The sequence below is a fragment of the Podarcis filfolensis genome, assembly GCF_964270895.1.
Source record: "Podarcis filfolensis genome assembly, chromosome: 1".
In the NCBI taxonomy this organism is placed as follows: domain Eukaryota; kingdom Metazoa; phylum Chordata; class Lepidosauria; order Squamata; family Lacertidae; genus Podarcis; species Podarcis filfolensis.
In genome coordinates this window covers 128,497,248-128,523,816 of record NC_139604.1, presented here as the reverse complement: position 1 = coordinate 128,523,816, position 26,569 = coordinate 128,497,248, and the positions used below count along the sequence as shown (strand labels likewise).

At 41.7% G+C, this 26,569-nt stretch overlaps 1 protein-coding gene and 2 long non-coding RNA genes across 6 annotated transcripts in view; 2 read left to right on the top strand and 1 right to left on the bottom strand.

Moving 5' to 3' along the window:
* Window positions 1–26,569, top strand: part of LOC310766573 — a 123,015-nt gene that overhangs the window by 27,642 nt on the left and 68,804 nt on the right. The window lies entirely within an intron of this gene.
* Window positions 1–26,569, bottom strand: part of LOC310765360 (potassium channel, subfamily K, member 16-like) — a 44,657-nt gene that overhangs the window by 17,467 nt on the left and 621 nt on the right. Inside the window, exons 1-6 of one of the 4 annotated variants that reach the window (XM_083620204.1) lie at window positions 11,068–11,463; window positions 9,393–9,593; window positions 7,826–7,946; window positions 6,086–6,249; window positions 4,966–5,128; window positions 3,222–3,487 (exon numbers count right to left, since the gene is read on the bottom strand). The exons of 1 other annotated variant lie outside the window; for it this stretch is intronic. In XM_083620204.1, coding sequence (XP_083476330.1) covers window positions 3,321–3,487; window positions 4,966–5,128; window positions 6,086–6,249; window positions 7,826–7,946; window positions 9,393–9,587 — 810 coding nt within the window. In that variant the 5' untranslated portion in view covers window positions 9,588–9,593; window positions 11,068–11,463 and the 3' untranslated portion in view covers window positions 3,222–3,320. Of the gene's footprint in view, window positions 1–3,221; window positions 3,488–4,965; window positions 5,129–6,085; window positions 6,250–7,825; window positions 7,947–9,392; window positions 9,594–11,067; window positions 11,464–15,144; window positions 15,417–18,090; window positions 18,254–18,766; window positions 18,931–23,505; window positions 23,627–24,901; window positions 25,103–26,569 lie in introns of those variants that run through there. 2 more of the 4 variants (XM_083620205.1, XM_083620208.1) reach the window with 2 other exon arrangements.
* LOC310766563 overlaps window positions 19,721–26,569 on the top strand; it is a 40,626-nt gene continuing 33,777 nt past the window's right edge. Inside the window, exon 1 of the long non-coding RNA XR_014550254.1 lies at window positions 19,721–19,836. This is a non-coding gene — a long non-coding RNA (uncharacterized lncRNA). The remainder of the gene's footprint in view (window positions 19,837–26,569) is intronic.

The following is a 26,569-nucleotide window of genomic DNA, read 5'->3' as shown; positions in this document are numbered from 1 at the left end:
TTTCGCCTTTTACTAAAGATTTCTGTGTTGTGGACTTTTTAGACTTGTCTACCCATGTAACAAAGGGACACGGGTGGCACTGTGGGTTAAACCACAGAGCTTAGAGCTTGCTGATCAGAAGGTCGGCGGTTCGAATCCCCGCGACGGGGTGAACTCCCCTTGTTCAGTCCCTGCTCCTGCCAACCTAGCAGTTCGAAAGCGCGTCAAAGTGCAAGTAGATAAATAGGTACCGCTCCAGCGGGAAGGTAAACGGCGTTTCTGTGAGCTGCTCTGGTTTGCCAGTAGCGGCTTAGTCATGCTGGCCATATGACCCGGAAGCTGTACGCCGCCTCCCTTGGCCAATAAAGTGAGATGAGCGCCGCAACCCCAGAGTCGGCCACGCCTAGACCTAATGGTCAGGGGTCCCTTTACCTTTACCTTACCCATGTAACTATCTGAAACTCAAGGGTTGCCACATGTGAAATATATTGGCATATTATTTTCAGCTGTCCAGCCCCACTAATGAAAATAGTGCTGTGCTGTACTCTTAAGAACATCATCGACACCCCAAGATGGCTTGCTTCCCCATTCTGTTTCCAGGGAAGACAACAAGGAACCTTGCAGCACCTTAACAGCATGAAGCAAGGTGTGTGGTGGTCTGATTGATCTCAGGGTTCCCCACTACAGCTGTTGGGTCCCTGGTTGTGAGGCTGCATCCATGTCATACATTTAAAGCACACTGCTTCCCTCAAGGGGTCCTGGGAACTGTAGTCTGCCTCTGGCAGAGCTAATGTTTGGTGTACACCTTCCAGAAGCCCAGCAAGCAGATCTGAAAAACAGAATTTCATAGTACAATCTTATTAATATTTACTCAGAAGGAAGCACTCTTTGTTTTCGCCCAAAGTAAATGTGCATTGGATTGCTTGGCAGCCTTAAGGCTGCGCCGTTTTACTCAGAAGTGACTCCCACTAAATACCTAAAATGAAGATGGGGTGTCTGTGGCCCTCCAAACTTCCTTGGGCTCTGGCTCACATCTGCCCCAGATCAGAAGAATCTTTATTTGCGTCAACCACTAGCCATAGCAATAAATTAAAATAAAATAAAAAGTACTCAAGCTAGAGGTAAAAACGTAGCTATACAAAATTCATTTTGGATGTTTACATTAATAATCAAATAACCAGCCAAAGGTCAACGATGATGGCAGTTGTAGTTGAAGAACACCTGAAATTGTGTTCAGGATTGTATGACAAACACTGTGGAGAAAGTTAGCTACTTTGGTGAACTAAAAGCTCCTTTAAAATATACATATACATAGGGAGATGGGGCAGAGAATGTGCAATGCCTGAACTCAACAGCAGGCTGTAGCATTTAACCTTGAAGACTTTTTGCAGAAAAGTGTTCTGTACAGAAATATGACAGACACTAGTCTTAGCACTTTGTTCTGTTCTGCTTTGCAATGAGCCTCTGTCACGCTTTATTATGGCAACACCTTGCAGAGATCAAAATATAAAACTTAAAAGATTGCAATGTTTTATACCAACTCGAAATATGTGGTAGTCGAGGTGTGATGGAGGGAAGTGGTGGGGTGTGGTGATAGGTAGTCACAGGGGTGGGAATGACTTTTGTTCGTGTAAAGACTCATTTATTTTTGTCTATCTATGTATTTCATTTTCTTTCATTTTCTTTTTTTTCTTTCTGTAACATCAAAATTCAATAAAACAAACAAACAAACAAACAAAAAGTAAAGATGTTACAAACACAATATTCAGTTATAATAATTCAAGGAATAGAATAGAAAATAAAAAGGATGAAACAGAATTTTTTTTTAATATGCTAATAAACTAGGTAAATTACTGGCATGGCAGTTAAGGAGAAAACAGCATAAATTTAATTAATAAATTAAATGTAGTGGGGAAAGTAAAAGATAATCCAAAAGATACACAAAGGCAATTTGTAAGATATTATACAGAACTGTACCGAGCAAGTTCTGAAAATAAAGAGAAAATTGAAGAATATTTAAAACAAAAAAATTCCAAAAGAAAAAATAGATTTTCTAAATGCACCATTATCGACACAGGAGGTACAAGAGGCAATTACAGAAGCTAAAATAGGTAAAACGCCAGGGCTAGATGGACTGTCAGCAAAGTACTATTAAAAAATTGCAGGACCTACTGGTACAACCACTTAAATAGTTAATGAATGAGATACCAGTGACTGGGGAAACACCCAGTCACTGGTATCTCATTCATTCTGAAAAGTTCTGCAAAGAGGCCTTTATCACATTGATTCTGCAGAAGATTGCTGGTTCACTTTTAGTTAAAAATTATAGGCCAACTTCTTTTTTAAATAATAATTATAAATTATCTGCCAACATGTTAACCAAATGAAGAGGGTTTTAGTGGACTTAATTCATTAAGATCAAGCAGGTTTCTTGCCAGGCCACCAGATGAAGGATAATATAAGCAATATCATTGATATCATAGACTATCTAGAGGTCGGGAATGAGAAACAAGCAGCTTTAATGTTCATAGATGCAGAAAAGGCCTTTGATAATATTTCATTGACTTTTATGAAGAAGAGGATAGAAATGATGAACATCAGGGAGGCTTTTGGTAGAGGTATGGAGGCAATTTACTCAGACCAACAAGCTATGCTGATTGTGAATAATGGGATTACGGGAAAATGTAAAATAACGAAAGGGACAAGGCAAGGGTGCCCCCCCGTCACCATTATTATTTATTTTGGTGATAGAGACCTTAGCGAGAAAAATATGATTATCTTCCTTATGGTGTGTTTCATCTCCTTTCATTGGTTTGAGTCCTCCCCTCCAGAGCAGGAGAAAGCAAGCATGCTCCCTCTTCCATGTGACAGCCTTGAGATATTTGAAGACAGCTCTCAGATCTCTCCCAGTTCCCTCTTTTCCAGAATAAAAATACCCAACTCCTTCAACTACTCCTCATAAGGCTTGGTTTCCAGACCCTTGATCATCTTGGTTCTTCTCCTCTGCACACATTCCAGTTTTGAGAATCCAGGTAAGACCCTCCCTTTCTCTCCTTGTTGCTAAAAAAATTATCAAAGCACAATATATATTTTGTAATGAAGAGGCATTATAATCCGATGCAGAAAACCCAGCTATTTCACAGTTTATTAGGAATTACTTTAACTTATAGACCAGCTAGCCAGTTTTTAAGGAATCACTTGAATGTCACAATGCCATATAATTATAAAAAGCTCAGGGGAGGTTCTTGAATAGAGCTGATTTTTATGTCCGTCTCCACCAGAATGCAAAGATAAATTCTCCTCCAGTGGAAATGTAGCAAACTGACGCCTTTTGGGCAGTGTTATTTTTGCCCACTACTGTCTTTTTGTGAGCTTGCTTTTGGATCCACAGGTGCCAGTAATGATGATACCAGTTCAAACAACACAGTTATCCAGGCCAGACCCATGACAACCCAAAAGGATGCGATCGTCCGGTAGCCCGGAATATACGTCCTGTCATGCTTCCTCCCTGGAGACACAGAGAAAAGCAACAATAATGTGTGAGGAGGTGATTTAAGGACTCACCAATTCAGTTTATCTAAACTTTGTTAGCTCACATTCACACCATACATTTAAAAGACATTTCTACCACTGAATTGTGAGAAGATGAACACAGGAAACTGCCAATGTCTTTATAATTGCCTATTCGTGGCGGTTTGGGCTCATGATGATGTTTGAGCCTGTAAAGGCTTTGGTGTGGTTGCACTACCAAATTTCCAATCAGTGCACATCCTGTAACTTCCTGCTTAATAATAGTAATAACAATAATAATAATTTTATTTGTACCCCACCCATCTGACTGGGTTTCCCCAGCCACTCTGGGAGCATATATCAAAACATTATAAAACATACAACATTACAAACTTCCCTATACAGGGCTGCCTTCAGATGTCTTCTAAAGGTTGTGTCGTTCTTTATCTTCTTGACATCTTCCTGGTTCCTTGTAACCTCAATTCTTGCAGTGAGGGACCCACCACAGATGGACCTCAGTGTCTGGGCTGAATAATGGGGGTGGAGTTGCAGTTTCAACCAAGAAAAAGGTGCAAAATCACTTTCCAGGAAAACATACTGGGCATTTTCTTCTCTTTCATGTTTGATGCATCCGGCCCCACCTTCTGTAATGCGGGAATCTCAGCTAAAGCATCCATGACAGATGGCCATCCAACCTCTGCTTAAAATCCCCCAGGGAAAGGGTCCACGACCTCTCATGGGAGTCTATTGCACAGCCGAACCGCTCTTTCTGTCTGAAAGGCCCTTGATCATCTTGGCTGACCTTCTCTGCACATGTTCCAACTTGTCAACAGCTTTCTTAAACTGTGGTGCCCAGAACTGGACACAGTATTCTAGGTGTGGTTTGACCAAGGCAGGATAGAGTAGTACTATTACCTCTCTTGATCTGAACACTATACTTCTGTTGATGCAGCCTAGAATACTGTTAGCTTTTTTTTTTTTGCTACTGCATCACACGCTTGACTCATTTTAAGCTTGTGGTCCACCAAGACCCCTAGATCCTTTTCACATGTACTGCTAGTAAACCAGGTGTCCCCCATCCTGTATTTGTGCTGCTGGTTCTCCTTGACTAAGCGCAGAACCTTACATTTGTCCCTATTGAAATGCATTTGTTAGCTTGTGCCCAGTTCTCCAATCTGTTAAGGTCATTTTGAATTGATTCTGTCTTCTGTGGCATTAGCTACCCCTCCGAGTTCAGTGTCAGCTGTACATTTGAGAAGCATCCTCTCAATTCATTCAACCAAGCATTTATAAAGACGTTGAACAACAACAGGCCCAGAACAGAACCTGGTGGCACCCTACTTGTCACTGAACTGAGCTTTCATATTTTTCAGTAGAACAGATTGGTTCCCACTAGTACCTTGAGGCCACAGATGACCTAGCTTTATCTCTAAAACCAGTTAAGCTCACAAGATGAAAGTATTTTGAAAGCCTTACCTATTAGATAGTCTCCAAAACCAATGGTGCTGAGGGTAACAAATGTATAATAGACAGCTTCATAATAAGCCCAGCCCTCCATCCATTGAAAGAAGAATGATGGCAAAATAAGAAACATTAGAAGTCCCAGAACCACGAAGATGAAAATGTATCTTGCTGATTTCTGAAAGATAAAGCAAAAAAAGAAAAGACAAGGGCACTTTGATGCAACAGAGCTCAGTTCTCTTGACCTTCAGCCATGCATAGGGATTTCGACTTCATTTGGAGCACAATACCCAGTTCTCTGTTCACATGCAATTGCTTGGTTCACATCTTCTCACTTGGAGCCTGCATTCTTTTCTTTTGGGTTGCTGTGTGGGTAACCTCCAATCTAGGAAGCTCCTTTTAAATTTCTCCAAGACACGCTCCAGGAGAGGAGATGGTGGCTGGTTTGGCCACAAACTAAGGCATGGTTTGGCTTAGCATGTTGTCCAAACTCAGGCTCATTGTTTGTGCCTCCTCCAGACAAACCACAAGCTGTAAACAAAACAGAAACCATCGTTGTAGAAAGAGGCAAGTATCTAAAAGCCTTGGTCTGTCGTAATCCTGTGTTAACTTGGCAAACTTGATTTTCTAAACATTGAAAAAAATGGTGACGATTCAATTTTTGTTCAGTTGTATGTTGTTGCATATACCCTCACACCCACGAACCCATGAGTTTCTCTCATTTCTGTTTGAAGGCAGAGCTCAAATTTGTCTTCCTCAATTATTTAGAGGGCATCATGGACATGTCTAATTTATTCTTGTCTTCCTCCTAATATAAAAGCAGCTAATTATACAGTGGTACCTTGGGTTACGAACTTAATTCGTTCCGGAGATCCGTTCTTAACCCAAAACCATTCTTAACCTGAGGTACCACCTTAGCTAATGGGGCCTCCTGCTGTGAAATATAATAGATAAGAGAAGAGATCTGTTGGATCAAGCAAGGGCCCATCGAGTTGAGGATCTTGTTCTCATTGAAGCTGACCAGATGCCCACAGGGAACCTGCATATAGGACCCGAGTGCAGCAGCAGTCTATGTCGGCCTCAGTCTTGTGACTGCTAGATTAGAAACCATCTCTAGATAAAGTAACTGAATTACCTTGTTTTTTTTCCCATACACTTGCTCTGCACACCATTCAAAGATTCCTGAGACTAAAAAGCCAATATAGTTCAAGCAGATGAGGTAGAAGGGAATTCCAAAGAGAGCAAAAATAACACAAAAGATCTGACCTTCTTTCGTTCGGGGACAGAGGTATCCATAGCCTGTTGAAAGATTAAGAAAGAGTTGAAAAGGACATCAGCACCTGTCGATTTGCCAATTACCTTCAGATTTTTCGATTTTTCAAAATTTGTGATACAGTTATTGGATTAAAAAATGAATTACAAAATACTTATTTATTTTGGGATAAATTATGAAATGTCTTTGGTGATGAAATAGGGCAAGCAAGGAATATCTTAGATAGAAGAACCCCAATCGTGCCCAGATACCCCATAATAGCCCTGAAGGTAAGTCTTCAGGGCATCTGCAGTGAGGAAAGAACAGAGTTCCTCCATTCGTTACCATCATGGCTAGAATCAGTTGAAATTCCCAAGTCCCTAAAGACTTTCAAGAATGCTCTAAGAATATGATTTCTCTCTCTCTCTCTCTCTCTCTCTCTCTCTCTCTCTCTCTCTCTCTCTCTTTCTCTTTCTCTTTCTCTTTCTCTCTCTCTCTCTCTCTGTGTGTGTGTTTCCTCTTTACTTTTTCTTTATATTAGTTTGGTTTTTATTGCATTGTATGTTGAAAAGTTTCAATAAATAAGCAACATGCTCCATGTATCTGTAAGGAGCAGACTGAGTTGTTTTCAGCTGAGATCCTATGAAGATTTTGCCAAGCACCAGGAATAATCAGAGAACCAATTAGAAAACTAATAATATCACAAGTGGACAGAGCCAAGAAATAAAGCCTCATGGGATACCTCAAGTTCAAAAGCTGAGAAACAGATAAGCCCTTTTCTTGGGTCTCAGAAGCTGCAGCTTTATGGCCTGAACTCGAAGTACAGATTAGTTTATCCCTAGCACACTTGAATCAACTGTTTGTGCTTCACACCAGAAAGCTTCACTAGAGCTTTCCAAACTGTGTGTCGTGACACATTAGTGTGTGGGCTGCAGTGTTCAGGTGTGTCATGTGAACGCTAGAGAGGGGTTAGTTTAACCACCAGTTCACTAGCAAAAGTGAATTACTGTGTCACAATTTGAAGCATGTATAAAAAGTGTGTCACCAACATGAAAAGTTTTGAAAGCTCTGGATTAAACAGTTCTGGATTAAGCTCTGGATTAAACAGTGTTAATAAGGTAGGTTCTCCCACTCATTCAGTGCATGGTTTTCTGCATTGAAGGCATTCATCTAGACATAAAGGGTGTGTGGTTTCTTGAGTGTATTTTGTAGCTTACTGGAAATAAGTTGCAATCCTATTCAAATTTATTGGGGAGCAAGTTCCACTGAATGCATAGGGCTGTGCTGAGAGGGACAGATTTGCATTGGGAGACTGGCATTGGGCCAGTTGCACCGGGTGGGATTTGAACTCGTTTCCTAGCCCAACTACGTTTCACAGGGTAGTTTTAATAATAGGTTGACCCCAGAAGGGTGGGGAATAAATAACTAATCAGGGAATGGTTTTGTTGGGCATACAATAAACGAACAATTTATTTGGCCAGAAAGGGCAAGGCAAACATGAGATGTGAAGGGTGATGAAAGAGCAAAAGCAAAGCCTGCAGCTTTACACAATTTATCTGAGTGAGAGCAGTTGAATGCCCTGAGTATTATATTCAGGGAGAAGCCAGAACCAAATGACAGTACCTATTGTGCATAACATAGTGCCCACGAAGAAGAAAGAATTAGCGAAATTCCAGCTGCCTTGTTTGTCATGAGGTTGGGTTCCTACTGGATCTATTCCCATCTGAACAGCTGATATCAGTTTCTGCAATTGAAGGCAAGGCTCAGTTTGAATATTCCAACAATAAGAATAGCCCCTCCTCTGATTATCACCAGATACTGCTAACCAAATCTCTATGCATTCAGAAGGGACGTTCTTGTGGATCAGTCCAGCACGTTCTTCCCCCAGTGGCCAGCCCAATGCTCATGGGAAGCCCACAAACAGGACCTGAGCACAACAGCCCTCCCCTCACTTGTCACCCCCAGTAACTGATAGGCATAGGGCTTATGCACACTCAACTTTTCCTCCACTCTTTCCAGGCAAAGGCCCACACTCCAAGGGGTGCTTGTTGTGGTTTGCACCAAGCTTTCCCCGTTGAGAGTGTTTGGGTTGTTGAGAGTGATGCAGCAGTTTCACCTTCAAAGCTTAGTGATAAAGTAGACTCCTTACACAAGACTTGAAGATGAGTCTTGGCTTGTCAGGATGGCAACTTGGGCTTTTTTTCAGCAGGAACTCTCTGGAACTCAGTTCTGGCACCTCTCAAGTAGGCGCCTTTGCCATTATAGGAGAAGGAGGGAGGTGTTCATGGTGAGTTCTGGAAACTTCCGATACCTCTTTTCCTAGAAAAATAGCACTGATGGCAACACTATAACAAGCTGTGTTGTTTATATCTCAAGTTCAATACTAAGTGTTTCTCTCCCTTGACCCCCAGAGAGGGTTTGGTCTTCTTGCTCCAAAAACACACTTTAGTAGCAATGCATATATTATTACCCCTTGGCTTGCCTGTCTTCATAAATTCTTTTGGACACAGTCTGCTGGGAATATTGGCTCTCCCATATTCTCAGTCAACCAAACAATGGTGAGACTACCCCATCTCCCACCCTCTGTTCTAAGGCACAAACACACTTTTCAAAGCAGTTAACCAGACTTTCCTGTGACCTTGTTTGGAGTCACCTGTTTTGCAGTTGCTATATGACGTATGTTAAATTATTCTTTGCAAAATATGTTTCCCATCAAATACAGTACAAATACTAACAAAACCCTGCTCTTTATAGCTGAATCAGAGTAAATGTCAATTTGGGTTTACAATGGATTGCCGTTAACAAGCTGGTTTTCACGAGGAAAGCCCCAGAGCAACTAAATGGTGCTCAGACACGGAGCTTTAAATCATGACCATGCCTGGAGAGAGTGGAGGAAAGCTCAGTGTGGAGAAGCCCATGCTGCCTCCAACAGTGTTGGCAGAACAGAGCCATAATGTCTAGTAGTCATTCCTTGTCTTATCCTCCAACAATTTGCCTAATCCTCCATGGAGATAAATTTTCACATGCAGAAAGAAGGGTGAGTCCTTATGGCTTTATGCTGGCCACTGATTCGGTCCCCACCTCAATTCTCACCTCCTAAACTGGACCCCCCATATATACTTTCTGACCTCCTAACCTCTGGTGTCATGCCACGGTCATCCCCTTCGGTCTTGCTGAAGTAATGACTTACCTGTATGAAATACTCCACGTCTTCTGGGCTGAGATTGGGGTAGTTCGAAAAAAATTCCCCTTTCAGGCGAAAAATTTCCTCTTTTACAAATTTGTGGTGATCATTCTCCAGAATCTCGAAGACGAAGGAACCCATCACCACGTAAGTCATGAAGCCAGCCAGCAGTAGGACGCCCTGAACCCTGTTCACACGCATGTTGTTCTGTGTGAGAATGAGCGCCACAGAAGAAGCAGACACAAGAGCGACTATAGTTTAGTAAGTAAGTCCTTTTTGTCTTGACCCAGACTCAAGTGTACAGCCCCATAGCTGGGCACTCTCCATAGCTGGGCCCAAGCTAACCAAATGAATTTTAACAGGCTCAAATGTACAGTTCTGCACTTAGGCAGGAAGAACCAGATTCACAAATAGAAGATGGTTTCCTAGCAGTACATGTGAAAAGGATCCAGGGGTCTTGGTGGACCACAAGCTTAACATGAGTCAACAGTGTGATATTAATACCATGAGATTTATCTAAATTAGTATCATTAAACATCAACAAAATATATCATGAGGTATCAGTGGATATTGACAAATGGCAGTCATTGAACCTGACTCTGTGGGGGAAAGTCAGTGCTCTTAAAATGAACATAATAGCTAGACTAGTTTATATGTTATGAGGAATTCCAATACACATACTAAGAAATGGTTGTATGGAAGAGGTGGATGAATTTGGGTATATTAATGTTAGAGAAGATGGTAAACGAAGAGGATGTATTATATATATATTCTGTTTTAGGAGACAGATACAGATTACCTTCAAATGCTCAATGGCAATATCTCCAGACTGATTAATTCTCATGCAACAAAAAGGGGCCATCACCAAATATAAATCTTTGTTACTAGCAAACCATTTGATATACAGGTATTGACGGAGGGATGGAATAAAGAATTAGAGACCTCAGTTTCGAGCTCACAGTGGGAAACTCTTTTAGGTGCTTTAACGAGATCTCTGGACCTTAAATTGAGGTTCATACAACAAAAAATAATATATTGAATATACTGGACCCCATTATGTTTGTTTAAAAAAGGGTTATCTAAGGTATCTAACTGTTGGAGGTGCAATCAGTACAATGTTTTCCCAAAACCTATGTGTTTTTCATTGTCCTATATTGAAAGATTTTAGGCAAATGGTAACAGAAACTATCAACAGAACTGTACGGAATAATCTGACATTTACAGTGCAAAATGTCCTTTTGAATTGTATACCCAGCACATGGAACCTTACAAAAGGACAATATGACTTTGCCTTCTACATGGTTAAAAAAAAAAAGTCTCTAGAAAATGATTGCAAGGAAGGTCTCAGAGGACAAAACCATATGTGAATATGTTGCTAGAAAAACTAGAATAAATGAGTATTTTGAAAAATGTGCTTCCTGTTGTATAGGTGTCTAAAATAAAAGATTATACTGACTGTGAAAAAACAACACTGCTTCAATGACTTCTTGGGAAAGTCATTTGGAGTGTTAGGACACTGCATGTCATAATGCATTTTCATTGGGAAACATAGCGGATGAAAACCAGAAGGCTTTGTCATGGTGGAGCTAGTGTGTTTTCCCACATCCATAACCCGCCCAGGGGTCATTTGGAGGAGGGAATTGAAAGGAGCGGAGAGGTCTTTGCTTGGCTCCTCACTCACCCTGACAGGGTCCTTCAAGTCCAATTCTTCTTAAATGATCCACTTCAACTTCCAATATCTGATGGGAGAGTCTCAGTGCTTCCCTTTCACTGGGTAGCTATTTGTTAGGAGCAGTTAACACACACACCCTGTGGACTCTATGAGGTCATGGGTATATTACTCTCTTTTGTGGACTGGCTTTCCTGGTCCTCTGTGAGGTCACCCCCTCTGTACCTGCTGTGCTGCTGAAAGCCTCCAGGTCTGAGAGGCTGGTAGGAAGATCAGACCACAATATTTTAGAAATGTACAGGGAGCAAGCTTGATCTATTTTTACATCCAGCAATGGGAATGCTCATCAGATTGGCAGATGGCACAAAACTGGGAGGGGTTGCTAATGCTGCAGAAGAAAGAATCGGGATTGGGGGTGCCATTTGTCCTCTTTTTCCAGGACACAACCTCTATTTCATGAGCAATGTCATCATAGCGATCCATAGTTAAAAGCATAAGTTGGCAAATGTGCCCTCTTTTTTGCAACCCTACATTGAGCCCCAGCTAACAAAATGAATTTCAATAGGGACAATTTTTTGGTTCTGCACTTAGGAAGGAAGAACAAGATACACAAATATGGGGGACACCTGGTTTACTAGCAGGACATACGAAAAGGATCTTGGGGTCTTGGTGGACCACACGCTAAACATTAGTCAGTTGTGTGATGCAGCAGCAAAGCTAATGCTATTGTTAAGCCCTTGGAATGAATAAATGCTAGGATTTTGATTAATTGGGATATGGATTAAAACATAAACTGCAGAGCTGTTCCAGACAGGGAATTCCTGGGCCTGCTTATTGAAATTAACCTGGCTGACATAGGCTATCAAGAGTACAATAGGGGCCATTAACAATGGAAGGTGTTGTAAATAAAATTTGCCCTTTTCCCTTATGGGGTATCCAAGAGCCCATATAGAGTCCTTACATAGGTTCCCTATTGGTAGGAGAGAATAACAGAGGCCAACCAGAGAATATTGAGAAGCAAAGCAACTAGTAAGCTTGATCTTTATTGATCTATTGCAACAGGGTGCTCCCCTCACCTGCAGGAGAGAGGAGGGACCCCGAAAAATGGTGTGCAAGGCCTTATAAAGACTTTTGAAATTGCCACCCTGTAGATCAAGACCACCCCCAGAAACATCATACATACATCACAGAAGGGGTGTAACCTAAGACCACCCCTCAGATACCTCATACCTACATCAAAGAAAAGGCGGTCTTAAAACAGAAATTTGAATGTTGTTTTTCTCCTGTCGTTGTTTATCTCCTGTCTGCCAGGTTACTTGATTGGATTTCCTGGGGAGCCTGGCCATTCTTTTGTAATGATAAATACTTAGTTCCTGGGCCTTGTCACAGGCTCACACCCTATTAAATGTGCCCTTAAGACAGGATTTGTGAGGAAAGAGACAATGGGAGGCTTCCCACTTTGACCTTGCAGAGAAAACATTTGCTCAGTTTAAGAATCAAAATGGTTCCAGGTCGGTCTTCCTGTACTGATCTATGTACGGGCTTGGTTGGTACGTTTATGAACATTACCATATATCTAAGACCATAAAATTCCTATCACAATATTGTAGCACTATGGCGGTGTGAGACCAGAGGAGTTAGACCCCTTCTGTGATGTTTGGATTTGGATTTGATATCCCGCTTTATCACTACCCGAAGGAGTCTCAAAGCGGCTAACATTCTCCTTTCCCTTCCTCCCCCACAACAAACACTCTGTAAGGTGAGTGGGGCTGAGAGACTTCAGAGAAGTGTGACTGGCCCAAGGTCACCCAGCAGCTGCATGTGGAGGAGCGGAGACGCGAACCCCGTTCCCCAAATTACGTGTCTATCGCTCTTAACCGCTACACCACACTGGTATGTGCCAAATGTCCCAATGGTCTGACTCTGTGTTAGGCAGCTCCCCGTGTTCCTAAGCATTCTAAATGGAGTGCATTTGTTAAGGAATGCAGACTCTCCAAGTTTCCATCCCTGTTTTTGATATGATCCTTAGGATGTCCCTATTTTCACTGGAGAAAAGCTGGAGAGTATGGGAATGACTCCATCTCACTAAGAACCAGGAGGCTACCAAGAAGCTGGGAATAATGTGGGATGTAACTTGCCCAAGTTCCCTCAATATTGTGGACCATTGTTCTTTGAATATGGTTGATCACCAGTGTTAAAGCAATGATTCTTCAACATCAACTTCGTTGGACTGGTCATGTTGTGCGGATGCCTGATGATCGTCTTCCAAAGCAACTACTCTATTCTGAATTTAAAAATGGAAAGCGTAATGCTGGTGGTCAACAAAAGAGGTTTAAAGACTGTCTCAAGGCAAATCTAAAAAAAAGTAGTATAAACACTGACAACTGGGAAACACTGGCCTGCGAGCGCTCCAGTTGGAGAACAGCCTTTACCAAAGGTTTTATGGGCTTTGAACTCAGGACGCAAGGGAGAAACATGCTAAGACAAAGGCACGCTTGGCAAACCCTCACCGTGATCAACTTCTGCCCGGAAATGAATGTCCCCACTGTGGAAGGACGTATGGATCCAGAATTCGCCTCCACATTCACTTACAGACTCATCGTTAAAACCGTGTTTATGGAAGACAATCTTACTTGGCTATGAGTGATCGCCACAGAAGAAGAAGAAAGAAGAATATTGTTGAAACAGAACATGGTTCAAATTCTGCATTGGTTGAGATGAAATCTCTCTTTACCCAGAAAAATAAATTAGAACTGTTTTTCCCCAAAAATATTTTTTTTCAAGGGAAAAAAGAAGAAACAATTTAACACAGCATCCACAATGGTTCCATCTGCAAAGTATGTTTTATCTATGCAAATAGAATGTTTTTGTTGTGTGTTTCTCTGGGTATTATAGAAATTACATTTAGCACCACTTTCATATCTAAGCAAATCCACATTCAACAAGCCTTTATGTCCTGGCCATGCTAGCCACATCACAAGGGCAGTTGTGAGATTGTGTGAACATTAAATTGCCTTTATTTGGGGAATCTTCTGCACGAAGCATGTGTTGCTGCCACCTGTGCACAAATATGGGCATATCTCCATAGCAAAGCTATATTTAGATTATCTTCTTTATGGTGTGTTTCATTTCCTTTTTTCTTTGTCTTCTAGTGGAAGCCCGAGGTCTTAAACATTCAGAATTCCCCGCTCTTTGTCCAAACAAGTGCAAAGAGACCTTGGCTGTCCTCCTCATTTTCAACTTCGCTCCGATTATACTATGACCCTAAAAAGGCTGCAAATTCAGGGATGAAAAAGTGTGGGGTGGGAAAGGTAGGCATACGCAGAAGGGGGTTTTCCTTCTGGTGGCGGCTGGACAGTCAGTACCGTGGAACGGGAAAAGTGACCCAAGCAAAAGCACAGATGCCTTCTCCCCAGAGATGCATTCACACACACTTCACTTGGCAGTACCTCAAAACATTCTTTTCTCTCAAAACGTTCCAAGAGCTTTCTCCTGCAATTCCATATTTCAGGGGCGGTTATACTTCAGTGATGGCCAACTCCCAGTTTGGGAGCTTGATCTGGCCCTGAGACAATTTTTTTCTGGCCCTTCAGAACCCTCCACTGTTTTTGGCGATGGCACATATATATAAATAGTGAGTGAGGGAGACTGTTCCACTGCTGAACAGCTCTTACTGTCAGAAAGTTCTTCCTGATGTTTACTTTCTTGTGACTTGAAGCCATTGGTTCGAGTCTTGCCCTCCAGAGCAGGAGAAAGCAAACATGCTCCCTCTTCCATGTGACAGCCCTTGAGATATTTGAAAACGGCTCTCATATCTCCCCCAGTCCCCTCTTTTCCAGAATAAAAATACCCAGCTCCTTCAACCACTCCTCATAAGGCTTGGTTTCCAGACCCTTGATCATCTTGATTGCTGTCCTCTGCACACATTCCAGTTTTGAGAATCCAAGTAAGACCCTCCCTCCCTCTCTTGGTTGCAGAATACCAGGCTATTTCACAGTTTATTAGGAACTGCATAACCTATAGAGCAACTAGTGAGTTTTTAAGGAATCAGCAGAATGACACAATGGCATAAAATTATAAAAAGCTCAGTTGAAATTCTTGAGTGCAACTCATTTTTATGTCAGTCTCCACCTGAATGAAATGATAAATTCTTCTCCAGTGGACATGTAGCAGACTGACTCCTTTGGGGCGGTGTTATTTTTACCCTCTGCTGTCTTTTTGTGAGCTTGCTTTTGGATCCACAGGTGCCAGGAATGAAGATACCAGTTCAAACAGCACAGCTAACCAGGCCAGACCAACGACGATCCAAACGGCTGCGAGCATCTGGTAGCCCGGAAAATAGGTTCTGTCATGCTTCATCCCTGGAGACACAGAGAAAAGCAACAATAATGTGTGAGGAGGTGATGGTGATTTAAAGGACCCGCCAACTCAGTTTATCCAAACCTCATTAGGTCATTTTCACACCATACATTTAAAAACACATTTCTACCACTGAATTGTGGGAAGACGAACACAGGAAACTTCCAATGTCCTTATTATTGCCTATTCATGGTGGTTTGGGCACATTATGCTGTTTGAGCCTCATTGTGCTACCACATTTCCAATCGGTGCACATCCTATAACTTCCTGCATAATAATAATAATAATAATAATAATAATAATAATAATAATAATAAATTTTATTTATATCCTGCCCTCCCCAGCCGAAGCCGGGCTCAGGGCGACTAACAACAGTCAAATAATCCAACATTCTAAAAACATTTCATTATAAAAATTAATTAAAATCAAATTGGTGGCAACCATTAAGCAAAATTCTGTGCAATAAAAATAATTTATTATTTTTACCCCACCCATCTCACTGGGTTTCCCCAGCCACTCTGGGAGGCTTCCAGCATATATCAAAACATTATAAAACATACAACATTAAGAACTTCCCTATACAGGACTGCCTTCAGATGTCTTCTATTTTTTTATAAATATTTATTAGAGTTTTCAATTTTATACAAACAAAAAAGAAAAAGAGAAAAAAAATATTAAAAACAAATCAATTTCAATACCAATTTTCAATAACATATTTCCTTGACTTCCTCATACCTCCCCTTCTTGTTTTCTAGTTCAAATAGTTTATCCAGCAAATCCTAATCTCTTAACATTCCATTTAACTAACACCTTATTTTCCAATCAACTTCTTAAATTTTGTAACTTGAACAATATTTATACCAATTCTTTTGACCATAACAGCTAGAGACCACATAAATTCAATCCAGCATCTTTCAAAGTTCATTAATTTTGCAATATTTCTGTAAATAGTCCTTAAATTTCTTCCAATCTTCTTCTGCCGACTCTTCTCCCTGGTCGCGGATTCTGCCAGTCATTTCTGCCAGTCCCATACAGTCAATCAACTTCATCTGCCATTCTTCCAGAGTGGGTAGATCTTGCGTCTTCCAGTGCTTTGCTATAAGTATTCTTGCTGCCGTTGTAGCATACATAAAAAAAGTTCTATCCTTCTTTGGCACCAAATGGCCGACTATGCCCAAGAGAAAAGCCTCTGGTTTCTTCAAGAAGGTATATTTAAATACCTTTTTCATTTCATTATAAATCATCTCCCAGAAAGCCTTAATCTTTGGGCACGTCCACCAAAGGTGAAAGAATGTACCTTCAACCTCCTTACATTTCCAACATTTATTATCAGGCAAATGATATATTTTTGCAAGCTTGACTGGTGTCATGTACCACCTGTATATCATTTTCATAATATTCTCTCTTAGGGCATTACATGCCGTAAATTTCATACCGGTGGTCCACAACTGTTCCCAGTCAGCAAACATAATGTTATGTCCAACATCTTGTGCCCATTTAATCATAGCTGACTTAACCGTTTCATCCTGTGTATTCCATTTCAGCAGCAAGTTATACATTTTTGACATGATCTTAGTTTTGGGTTCTAGCACTTCTGTTTCTAATTTAGATTTTTCCACCTGGAAACCAATTTTCTTGTCCAAATTATAAGCCTCCATTATTTGAAAATAATGAAGCCAGTCCTGCCAGATGTCTTCTAAAGGTTGTGTAATTCTTTATCTCCTTGACATCTGAAGGGAGGGTGTTCAACAGGGAGGGTGCCACCACTGAGAAGGCCCTCTGCCTGGTTCCCTGTAATCTCACTTCCCACGGGGGGGAAACGCCAGAAGGCCCTCAGAGCTGGACCTCAGTGTCCGGGCTGAGCGATGGGGGTGGAGACGCTCCTTCAGGTATACAGGGCTGAGGCCGTTTAGGGCTTTAAAGGTCAGCACCAGCACTCTGAGTTTTATACCAGAAAGATTCTAGTTTATTTTGTTGGCAACAGCTTGCTCCAGTTGTTGGTCACAGGCAGCAGTTGTGGCAGTTGCTAGCTAAGAGAATTGTGCAAAATCACTGTCCAGGAAAGCGTTTTCTTTCTTTCATGTTTGCTGCAACTAGCCCAACACCCTGCATCGCAGGAATCTTAAGGAAAGCATCCATGAAAAATGACGATCCAACCTCTGCTTTAAATCCTTCAAGGAAAGAGAGTCCACCACATCTCATGGGAGTTTGTTCCACTGCTGAACAGCTCTTACTGTCAGAATTTCCCCCCAAATGTTTAGTCAGCATCCCTTTTCTTGCAACTTGAAGAGATTGGTTTGTGTCCTCCCCTCCAGAGCAGGAGAAAACAAGCATACTCCCTCTTCCATGTGACAGCCCTTGAGATATTTGAAGATGTCTCTCATATCTCCCCCAGTCCCCTCTTTTCCAGAACAAAAATACCCAACTCCTTCAACCAATCCTCATAAAGCGTGGTTTCCAAACCCTTGGTCATCTGTACTTGAGAAGCTTAAAATGTGGTTTGGGTTCCAAATTATAATCATTGCAAGCCATCATTTTGGATGAAACCTGATCTGAGCTTTCATATTCTTCAGTACAACAGATTGGTTGCCACCAGTACCTTGAGGCCACAAATGACCTAGTATTATCTGTAGAACCTGTTAAGCCCACAATATGAAAGTATTTTGAAAGCCTTACCTATTAGATAGTCTCCAAAACCAATGGTGCTGAGTGTAATAAATGTAAAATAGATAGCTTCACTATAATTCCAGCCCTCCATCCATTGAAAGAAGAACGCTGGCAAAATAAGAAACATTAGAATTCCCGCACCCACGAACACGAAAACGTATCTTGCTGATTTCTGAAAAATAAAGCAAAAGAAAAGGAAAGGAAAAAAGGCAGTTCTCATGCAACAGAGCTCAGTTCTCTCGACCTACAGCCATGCACTGTGATTTTAGGCTGCATTAACAGATAAATAATAATAATTCCACCCTAGTTAGACTTCATCTGGAGCACAGTTTCCCGCTGATGTCACAATTTTTGGTGGTCGAGCTCTATGGTGGTTACACACATTCCTATTTGAAGGCAGAGCAAGCGTTAATCTTCCTCGCTTAATTAGAGGGCATAATGCACATGTCTAATTTAGTCTTGTCTTCCTAATCAGATATGCATATGTATATGCAATATAATAGAAGAAGAGCCCTGCTGGATCAGGCAAGGGCCCATCTAGTCGAGGATCCTGTTCTCATCGAAGCTGACTAGATGTCCACAGGAAACCTGCATACAGGACCCGAGTGTAGCAGCAGTCTATGTCGGCCTCAGTCTTGTGACTGGTAAGATTAGAAATCATCTCCAGATAAAGTAACTGAATTACCTTGTTTTCTTTCCCAGACAGTTTCTCTGCACAGCTTTCGCAGATTCCTGAGACTGAAGAGCCAATATAGTTCAAGCAGAGGAGGTTGAAGGGGATTCCAAAGAGAGCAAAAATAACACAAAAGAGCTGACCTTCTTTCGTTTGGGGACAGAGGTTTCCATAGCCTGTTGAAAGATGAAAAATGTGTTGCAAAGGAGGTCAACAACTGTCGATCTGCCAATTACTGTACCTAGAGAAGTTAGTATGGAAGTGAGAGCTGGACCATAAAGAAGGCTGATTGCCGAAGAATTGATGCTTTTGAATTATGGTGCTGGAGGAGACTCTTGAGAGTCCCATGGACTGCAAGAAGATTAAACGCATCCATTCTTAAGGAAATTAGCCCTGAGTGCTCACTGGAAGGACAGATCGTGAAGCTGAGGCTCCAATACTTTGGCCACCTCATGAGAAGAGAAGACTCCCTGGAAAAGACCCTGATGTTGGGAAAGATGGAGGGCACAAGGAGAAGGGGACAACAGAGGACGAGATGGTGGGACAGTGTTCTCGAAGCTACAAACATGAGTCTGACCAAACTGTGGGAGGCAGTGGAAGACAGGAGTGCCTGGCGTGCTCTGGTCCATGGGGTCACGAAGAGTCGGACACGACTAAACAACAACAAGAGAAGTTACAGAGCAGGGTCCCTACGAAGGGTTGTTTCCAGTGGAATGCAGCATGTACATTGAGACTGACTGTTCCTTCCTTTCCTCTCTCCTGTACAACCCCCAAATCTGCTCCAGAGGATCCTCATACCCTCTGGAGCAGACATTGAGGATGCTCAGAGGGGTACAGAGAGGAGAAGAGGGGTCAGTTTCATTGTGCAAGCAGAGGTCTGTGCACAACTGAAATGGCAGCCTTGAATACAGCCCAGTGTATTTATTTTATGTACTGCACTCACTGACCTCCTTTATGCCCATGCACTTGGTGTTAGGATAATTATGTGGGAGCTTCAAGTGTCTCCCTCCTGTTCCTTGGACCGGACAGGCCCACTGTGGAAGAACTGACCTGAGATGCAATGGAAGAGGCCAAGTGTGCAGGTATGACTTTGGAGACCTTGTGAAACATTGGGTGAAATGGAGACTCATCATGGCAACCCTTTAAAAAACACACCAAAAGATTGATAATATATTTGTAACGTGAATCAGGAGTTCACTGCATTTTCGTGGTAATGAAAACAAATGTAGGTTCATCTGCAGTGAGGAGAGAGCGGAGTTCCCCCATTTGTCCCCATCATGGCTGCCAGGGAACTGCCATCAGCTGAGAGGCGAGAGATGGAAGGGCAGTTGGGTTACAGGGAGCCTCCAAAGATCGTGAGAAGCAGCTCTTCCTCCAGCGAGGAGGGAAGCCCCGCCTCCAGTGGGGAGGGGATGCAGGGATCAGAAGATGTTAGAGAGAGCCGCAACACCGAGCCTGAGCAAAGCGGGGGGAGGCAAGTCCCCCTTTGCTAATGCCCTCTCTGCGCAGTCGGTTTACGCGCAGAGAGGGGAGGAGAAGGATGGGGGTCAAAAGACTGTTATGCTGGGGAAAGTTTAAGGACCGCCCACTCCCAGATTCTGCTAGCAACTGAGCAGACATGGACTTGAGACGCTCTGCACTGTAAATGTTTTTGTACCGATAATAAAGCCTGGAAAAGGCCAGTGGAAGACTTGCCTCTTCGCTCTCGAGCAACCACGCTGGCACATAACAATGGCTAAAATCAGTTACAATTCCCAAGCCCCAAAAGACTTGTAAATGTTCTAGGAATTGGATTTCTCTCAATTCTAGTGTGACCTGATCTGATCTGTGTGCCCCAGACTGGCCTGTGAATTGAAACATGCTCAACCTTCAGGTTTTTCAGTTCTTCAAAATTTGTGATACAGTTATTGGATTAAAAAATGAATTACAAAATATTTATTTTGGGATAAATTTAGAAATGTATTTGATGATATGTCTTTGGTGATGAAATAGGGCAAGCAAGGAGCGTATCAGACAGAGGAATCACCATTGTGCCCAGATACCCATAATAGCCCTCAGAGTAAGCCTTCCGAGCATCTGCTCAGCAAAACCTCCATTTTAGCTTCTTTTGAGATTGGACTCAATTAAGACTTGACTGATCTATATACTACTTAATTCTTGTTAATTAATTCTTATCCAAAATGCAAATTGGCTGCTGATGTAAGAAGAGTCATTAATTAAGAGGCTGAAAAACAAAGCAAAAAGCTTATCTTAAATTATCAATGATCAATAACGTTTACCAACGGATAAGGATGATCTTGTTAGCTTAAAATCTTAATCTTATATTACTTTTAACTCTCCATCCTGGTGCTGCTTGTAAAAGATTGAATCCACTAGTATGGGAATAGTAATAATATAATTTTAATTTATTATTTATGTGTCGCCCATCTGACTGGGTTGCCCCAGCCATTCTGGGTGGCTTCCCCTGTTGCACAGAAAAAAATACTTCGGTCTTGCCAGGATTCAACCTCAAACCGTTGGAATGGAATGCACTGTTTACTTAAAGGGACAGACACAAGTTTTCAAAGCAGAGGCTGCTAAGGGAGAGATGAACAGAACTCATTATGGCAAAGACATTGATTGTTGGTATCATCCCACAATTATTGGATGAGCAATTGCAAGAGCTCACAGATGAGATACACAGAATGGGGAATGAAAATGTATCAGAGAAAGACCACAATTCTTTAAAACTCATAGAACCTTTGGGGGAAAATATTGATCAACATATGGCAGAGATAGAGAGAGAAAGGATCTTGTGTACAGGTGGAATTGAACTCAGAGGGAAAAACCACCAAGCATCTGGCAATTCATAGAATCGTAGAATAGTAGAGTTGTGCTTCGCACCAGAAAGCTTAACCAGAGCTTTCCAAACTGTATGTCACAGCACATTAGTGTTTCAGCTGCAGTTTGTAGATGTGTCGTGCGAAGGATGGAAAACAATTAGTTTAACCACAAGTTTGCTAGTAAAACTGAATTACTGTGTCACAAAATGTATAAAAAGTGTGTCACCAACATGAAAAGTTTGGAAAGCTCTGGATTAGACAGTGCTAACAGGGTAGGTTCTCCCACTCATTAAGTGCATGGTTTTCTGCATTGAAGGAATTCATCCAGACAAAAAGGGTATGTGGTTTCTTGTGTATTTTGTAGCTTACTGGAAAGAAGTGGCAATCCTATGCAAAGATGAGATTTGAACGATGATGAAAGAACAAAAGCAAAGCCTGCAGCTTAACACAATTTATTTGAGCGAGACCAGTCGGATGCCCTGCATATTATTTTCGGGGAGAAGCCAGCCAGAACCAAATTACCTATTGTCACTTCCGGCTAGTTGCTACGGAAGATGGCTGAAAATTCCATCGTCTCCATTTCACACGGGAAATTAGAGGCTGAGATGGGAGTAATCAGCCTCCTAAACCCCTCCAGGGCCGGAGGGAGCAGTCTCATCTGCAGTCGCCCAACACCTGGCCCCAAATCCGGAAGGAATAAGGGGCTGGGGGTGCTGGATGGAAAGCCCCCACACAATTCTGTCACTCTCTGAAGCTGTCTCCACGAGCAACAAGTCTCCATTTCTTAAGATGAAAAATTGGATTTAAACAATTAATTTAGCCTCTGAAGACTTAGAAGACTTGAATGGGAAAGGGATTATCATCTGAGGTGCCAGTCTGACGGAACAGAAAGTGGGTGTGGGCCTTTATTTACTTTACTTCGATATTTGCCTACGTGATAACATTTGGCAAATCTCCTCTGGAAGGAACGACTAGTGGATTTTTTATGAAAGCAAGCGAGATTAAAAATTTTGCATTTGTTGATATAATAAGGTTTTAACAACTCTAATAATTACTAACTGTGTGGAAATTACTGGGGGGGGAAGGAAAATCAAGGTTTTTGACTCTTGGTTTCCTGGAAGAAGATTAAAAGACTCCCTGATTTATTATATTGGAGTAGAAGCGACTTCTCATTAACAACTGGAGAGATGCCAAAGAGTTCTGGATATTTGCCCGGGAGATTTGTTACGCAGCATTAATTTGGCAGGGAGCCAGGAGGGAAACTGAAAGTAGATTGACCAGCTAGCTGAATCAAATTGTATAGCTACGGGGGGGGGGGGTGTAAACCTCTAATATTTTACTCTTCAATACTTGTATTTACAGATTTACTTTGTAAACCACCTCCGAGAAAAGCTAATGTTTGAATAGCAGCTGGTTAAGGAACAACATAGGGAAGACGCCCTGATTTGATTCTATTTGGACTGCGTGTCAATATGGCAGCCGCCTACAGTGGAAGTCTCCTGGACTGATTTGGCAGAAACACCAGCTTGAGAAGCGAGGATGTGAATTTACATAGGGGAAGCTTGGATTACAGATTGGGAGCATAAAGAAGAAGAAGGGGGGGACATAAAACCCACACAGAAATGTATTGTTGTCACTTAACTCACTTGCAGAATGAACGCAGAGGCTGTTGAAAATAATGATTAACATCAGAATGAATTATGGGAATTATTGTAATGATTATGAAAAGCAGCAGAACGATGAGGTGATTAGGATTCCCTCAGATCTCGAAGCATGGGAAGTCAGCTCAAAATTTATAATTAGGCATAATATTGGAACTGTTCGATTATTGGATAATTTGTATAATTTGGAATATATAATATGGTTTGATTGGATTGTTAAAATGGAAATTTAATAAATATTATTTAAAGAAAGAAAGAACCAAATTACCAATTGTGGATAACATAGTGCCCACGAAGAAGAAAGAATGAGTGAAATCCCAGCTGCTGTGTTTTTCATGAGGATGGGTTCCTACTGGATCTATTCCCGACCGAACAGCTTTTACCAGTTTCTGCAATTGAATGCAAGACTCAGTTTGAATATTCCAACAATAGGAATAGCCCCTCCTCTGATTATCACCAGATACCACTAACCAAATCACGATGCATTCACAAGGGACGTTCTTTTAGATCAGTCCAGCACGTTCTTCCCCCAGTGGCCAGCCCAATGTTCATGAGAAGCCCACAAACAAGACCTGAGCACAACAGCCCTCCCCTCACTTGTCACCCCCAGTAACTGGTAGGCATAGGGCTTTTGCATACTTAACTTTTTCTCTACTCTTTCCAGGCAAAGGCCCACACCCCAAGGGGAGCTAATAATAATAATAATAATAATAATAATAATAATAATAATAATAATAATAATAATTTATTATTTATACCCCGCCCATCTGGCTGGGTTTCCCCAGCCACTCTGGGCGGCTTCCAACAAAACACTAAAATACAATAACCTATTAAACATTAAAAGCTTCCCTAAACAGGGCTGCCTTCAGATGTCTTCTAAAAGTTTGGTACTTATTTTTCTTTTGACATCTGCTGGGAGGGCGTTCCACAGCGCGGGTGCCACTACCGAGAAGGCCCTCTGCCTGGTTCCCTGTAACTTGGCTCCTCGCAGTGAGGGAACCGCCAGAAGGCCCTCGGCACTGGACCTCAGTGTCCGGGCAGAACGTTGGAGGTGGAGATGCTCCTTCAGGTATACTGGACCGAGGTTTGCACCAAGCTTTCCCAGTGAAAACTGTGATTTATGTTTGAGTTGTTGAAAGTGATGCAGCGGTTTCACCCTCAAAACTTAGTGATAAAGTAGACTCCTTACACTCCTTACACAAGACTTAAAGACGAGTCTTGACTTGTCAGGATGGCAACTAGGGCTTTTTTTTAGCCAGAACTCTCTGGAACTCAGTTCTGGCACCTGTCAAGTGGGCAGCATTGCATTTATCGGAGAAGGAAGGAGGTGTTCATGGTGAGTTCCAAGATCTCCCGGCACCGTTTTTCCAAGAAAAATAGCACTGATGGCAACACTGTCAGAAGTTGTATTGTTTATATATCAAATTCAATACTAAGTGTTTCTCTCCTTCCTCCAAAAACATACACTCCATCAATTTGCCTAATCCTCCATGGGGATAACATTCCATATGCAGAAGGAAGGCTCTATGCTGGCCACTGATTCTGTCCCCACCTCGATTCCCACCTCCTAAACTGTATTCCCCCCCATATATACTTTTTGACCTCTTAACCTCTGGTGTCATGCCACGGTCATCCCTTTCAGTCTTGCTAAAGTAATACCTTACCTGTATGAATAACTCCACCTCTTCTGGGGTGAGAGCGGTGTAGTTCAAAAAAAATTCCTCCTTCATGTGAAACGTTGCCTCTTCTACTTTTTTGTGGTGATCGTTCTCCAGAAGCTCAAAGACGAAGGCACCCATCACAACGTAAGTTAAGAGGCCGGCCAGCAGTAGGACGCCCTGTGCCCTGCTCACATGCATGTTGTTCTGTGTGGGAATGAGGGCCAAGGAAGAAGCAGACACAAGAGCGACTATAGGTTAGTAAGCGAGTCCTTATTTGTCTTGACTCAGACTCAACAGTACAGCCCCATAGCTGGGCAGTCTCCATAGCTGGGCCCAAACTAATGAAATGAATTTCAACAGGGAAGGTTCTGCACTTAAGCAGGAAGAACCAGATGTACAAATAGAAGATTGGGGACACATGGCTAAGTAGCAGTACATGTGAAAAGGATCCAGGGTTCTTGGTGGACCACAAGCTGAACACGAGTCAACCGTGTGTTGTTAATACCACAAGGTTTATCTAAATTAGTATTTTTAAACATCAGTGAAATGTATCATGACTTATCAATGGATATCAAGAGATGGCAGTTATTGAACCTGACCCTGTGGAGAAAGGTCAATGCTCTTAAACTGAACATAATACCTAGACTAGTTTATATCTTAAGAGAAATTCCAATTCATATACCAAGCAAATACTTTCAGAATATTAAATCTTTGTTTAGAAAATGCATTTGGGGCTCTTCAGTTCCAAGAATTCATAAAAAAGGAGGATTTGGGACCCCAGATTAAGAAGTGTATCACCAAGCATATTTACTGTCAGGTACACAATTCTGGAGACCCACAACTGAAAATAACTGTCCAGATTGGGTACCTTAGAATATTCCTACGTAGCACTGCAAGAAAGATGGGTGGCACTCGGGTCTAAATACGTTAAGGTACTATTGAAACAATAACATCAATTTGAACAATATGGCATCACATGTCCAAAAAATATACATTTGACCTCTTCTCCCATGACAAAATGACTTTGTGGGGAAACCCATCTTTAAAAATCGGGAAAGAAATGGTTGTATGGAAGAGGTGGATGAATTTGGATATATTAATGTTAGACCAGCTGATAAATGAAGAGGATGTATTTTATACATATTCCTTTTGAAGAGACAAATACAGACTACCTACAATGGCAATATCTCCTGATATTGCTAACCACCATCTACGGAACAGCTACTTTTACAGCCTCAGAGACCCCAGAGATAAGAAAGCAGTTGATTCATTCTTATGCAGCAAAAAACGGCCATCAACATATATAAATCAATTTGATATACAGGTACTGAGGGAGGGATGGGATAAAGAATTAGAGACCTCAATTTTCACCTCACAGTGGGAAACTCTTTTAAGTGCCTTAACAGGGGATCTCTGTACCTTAAATTGAGGCTCATACAACAAAAAATAAAATTTTGAATATACTGGGCCCCATTACATTTGTTTAGTAAAGGGCTATTGAAGGTATCTAACTGTTGGAGATGCACTCGGTAAAATGCTTCCCCAAAACCTATGTTTTTTTCATTGTCCTATATTGAAAGATTTTTGGCAGAAGGTAACAGAAGCTATCAACAGAACTGTACGGAATAATCTTACATTTACAGTGCAAAATATCCTTTTGAATTATATACC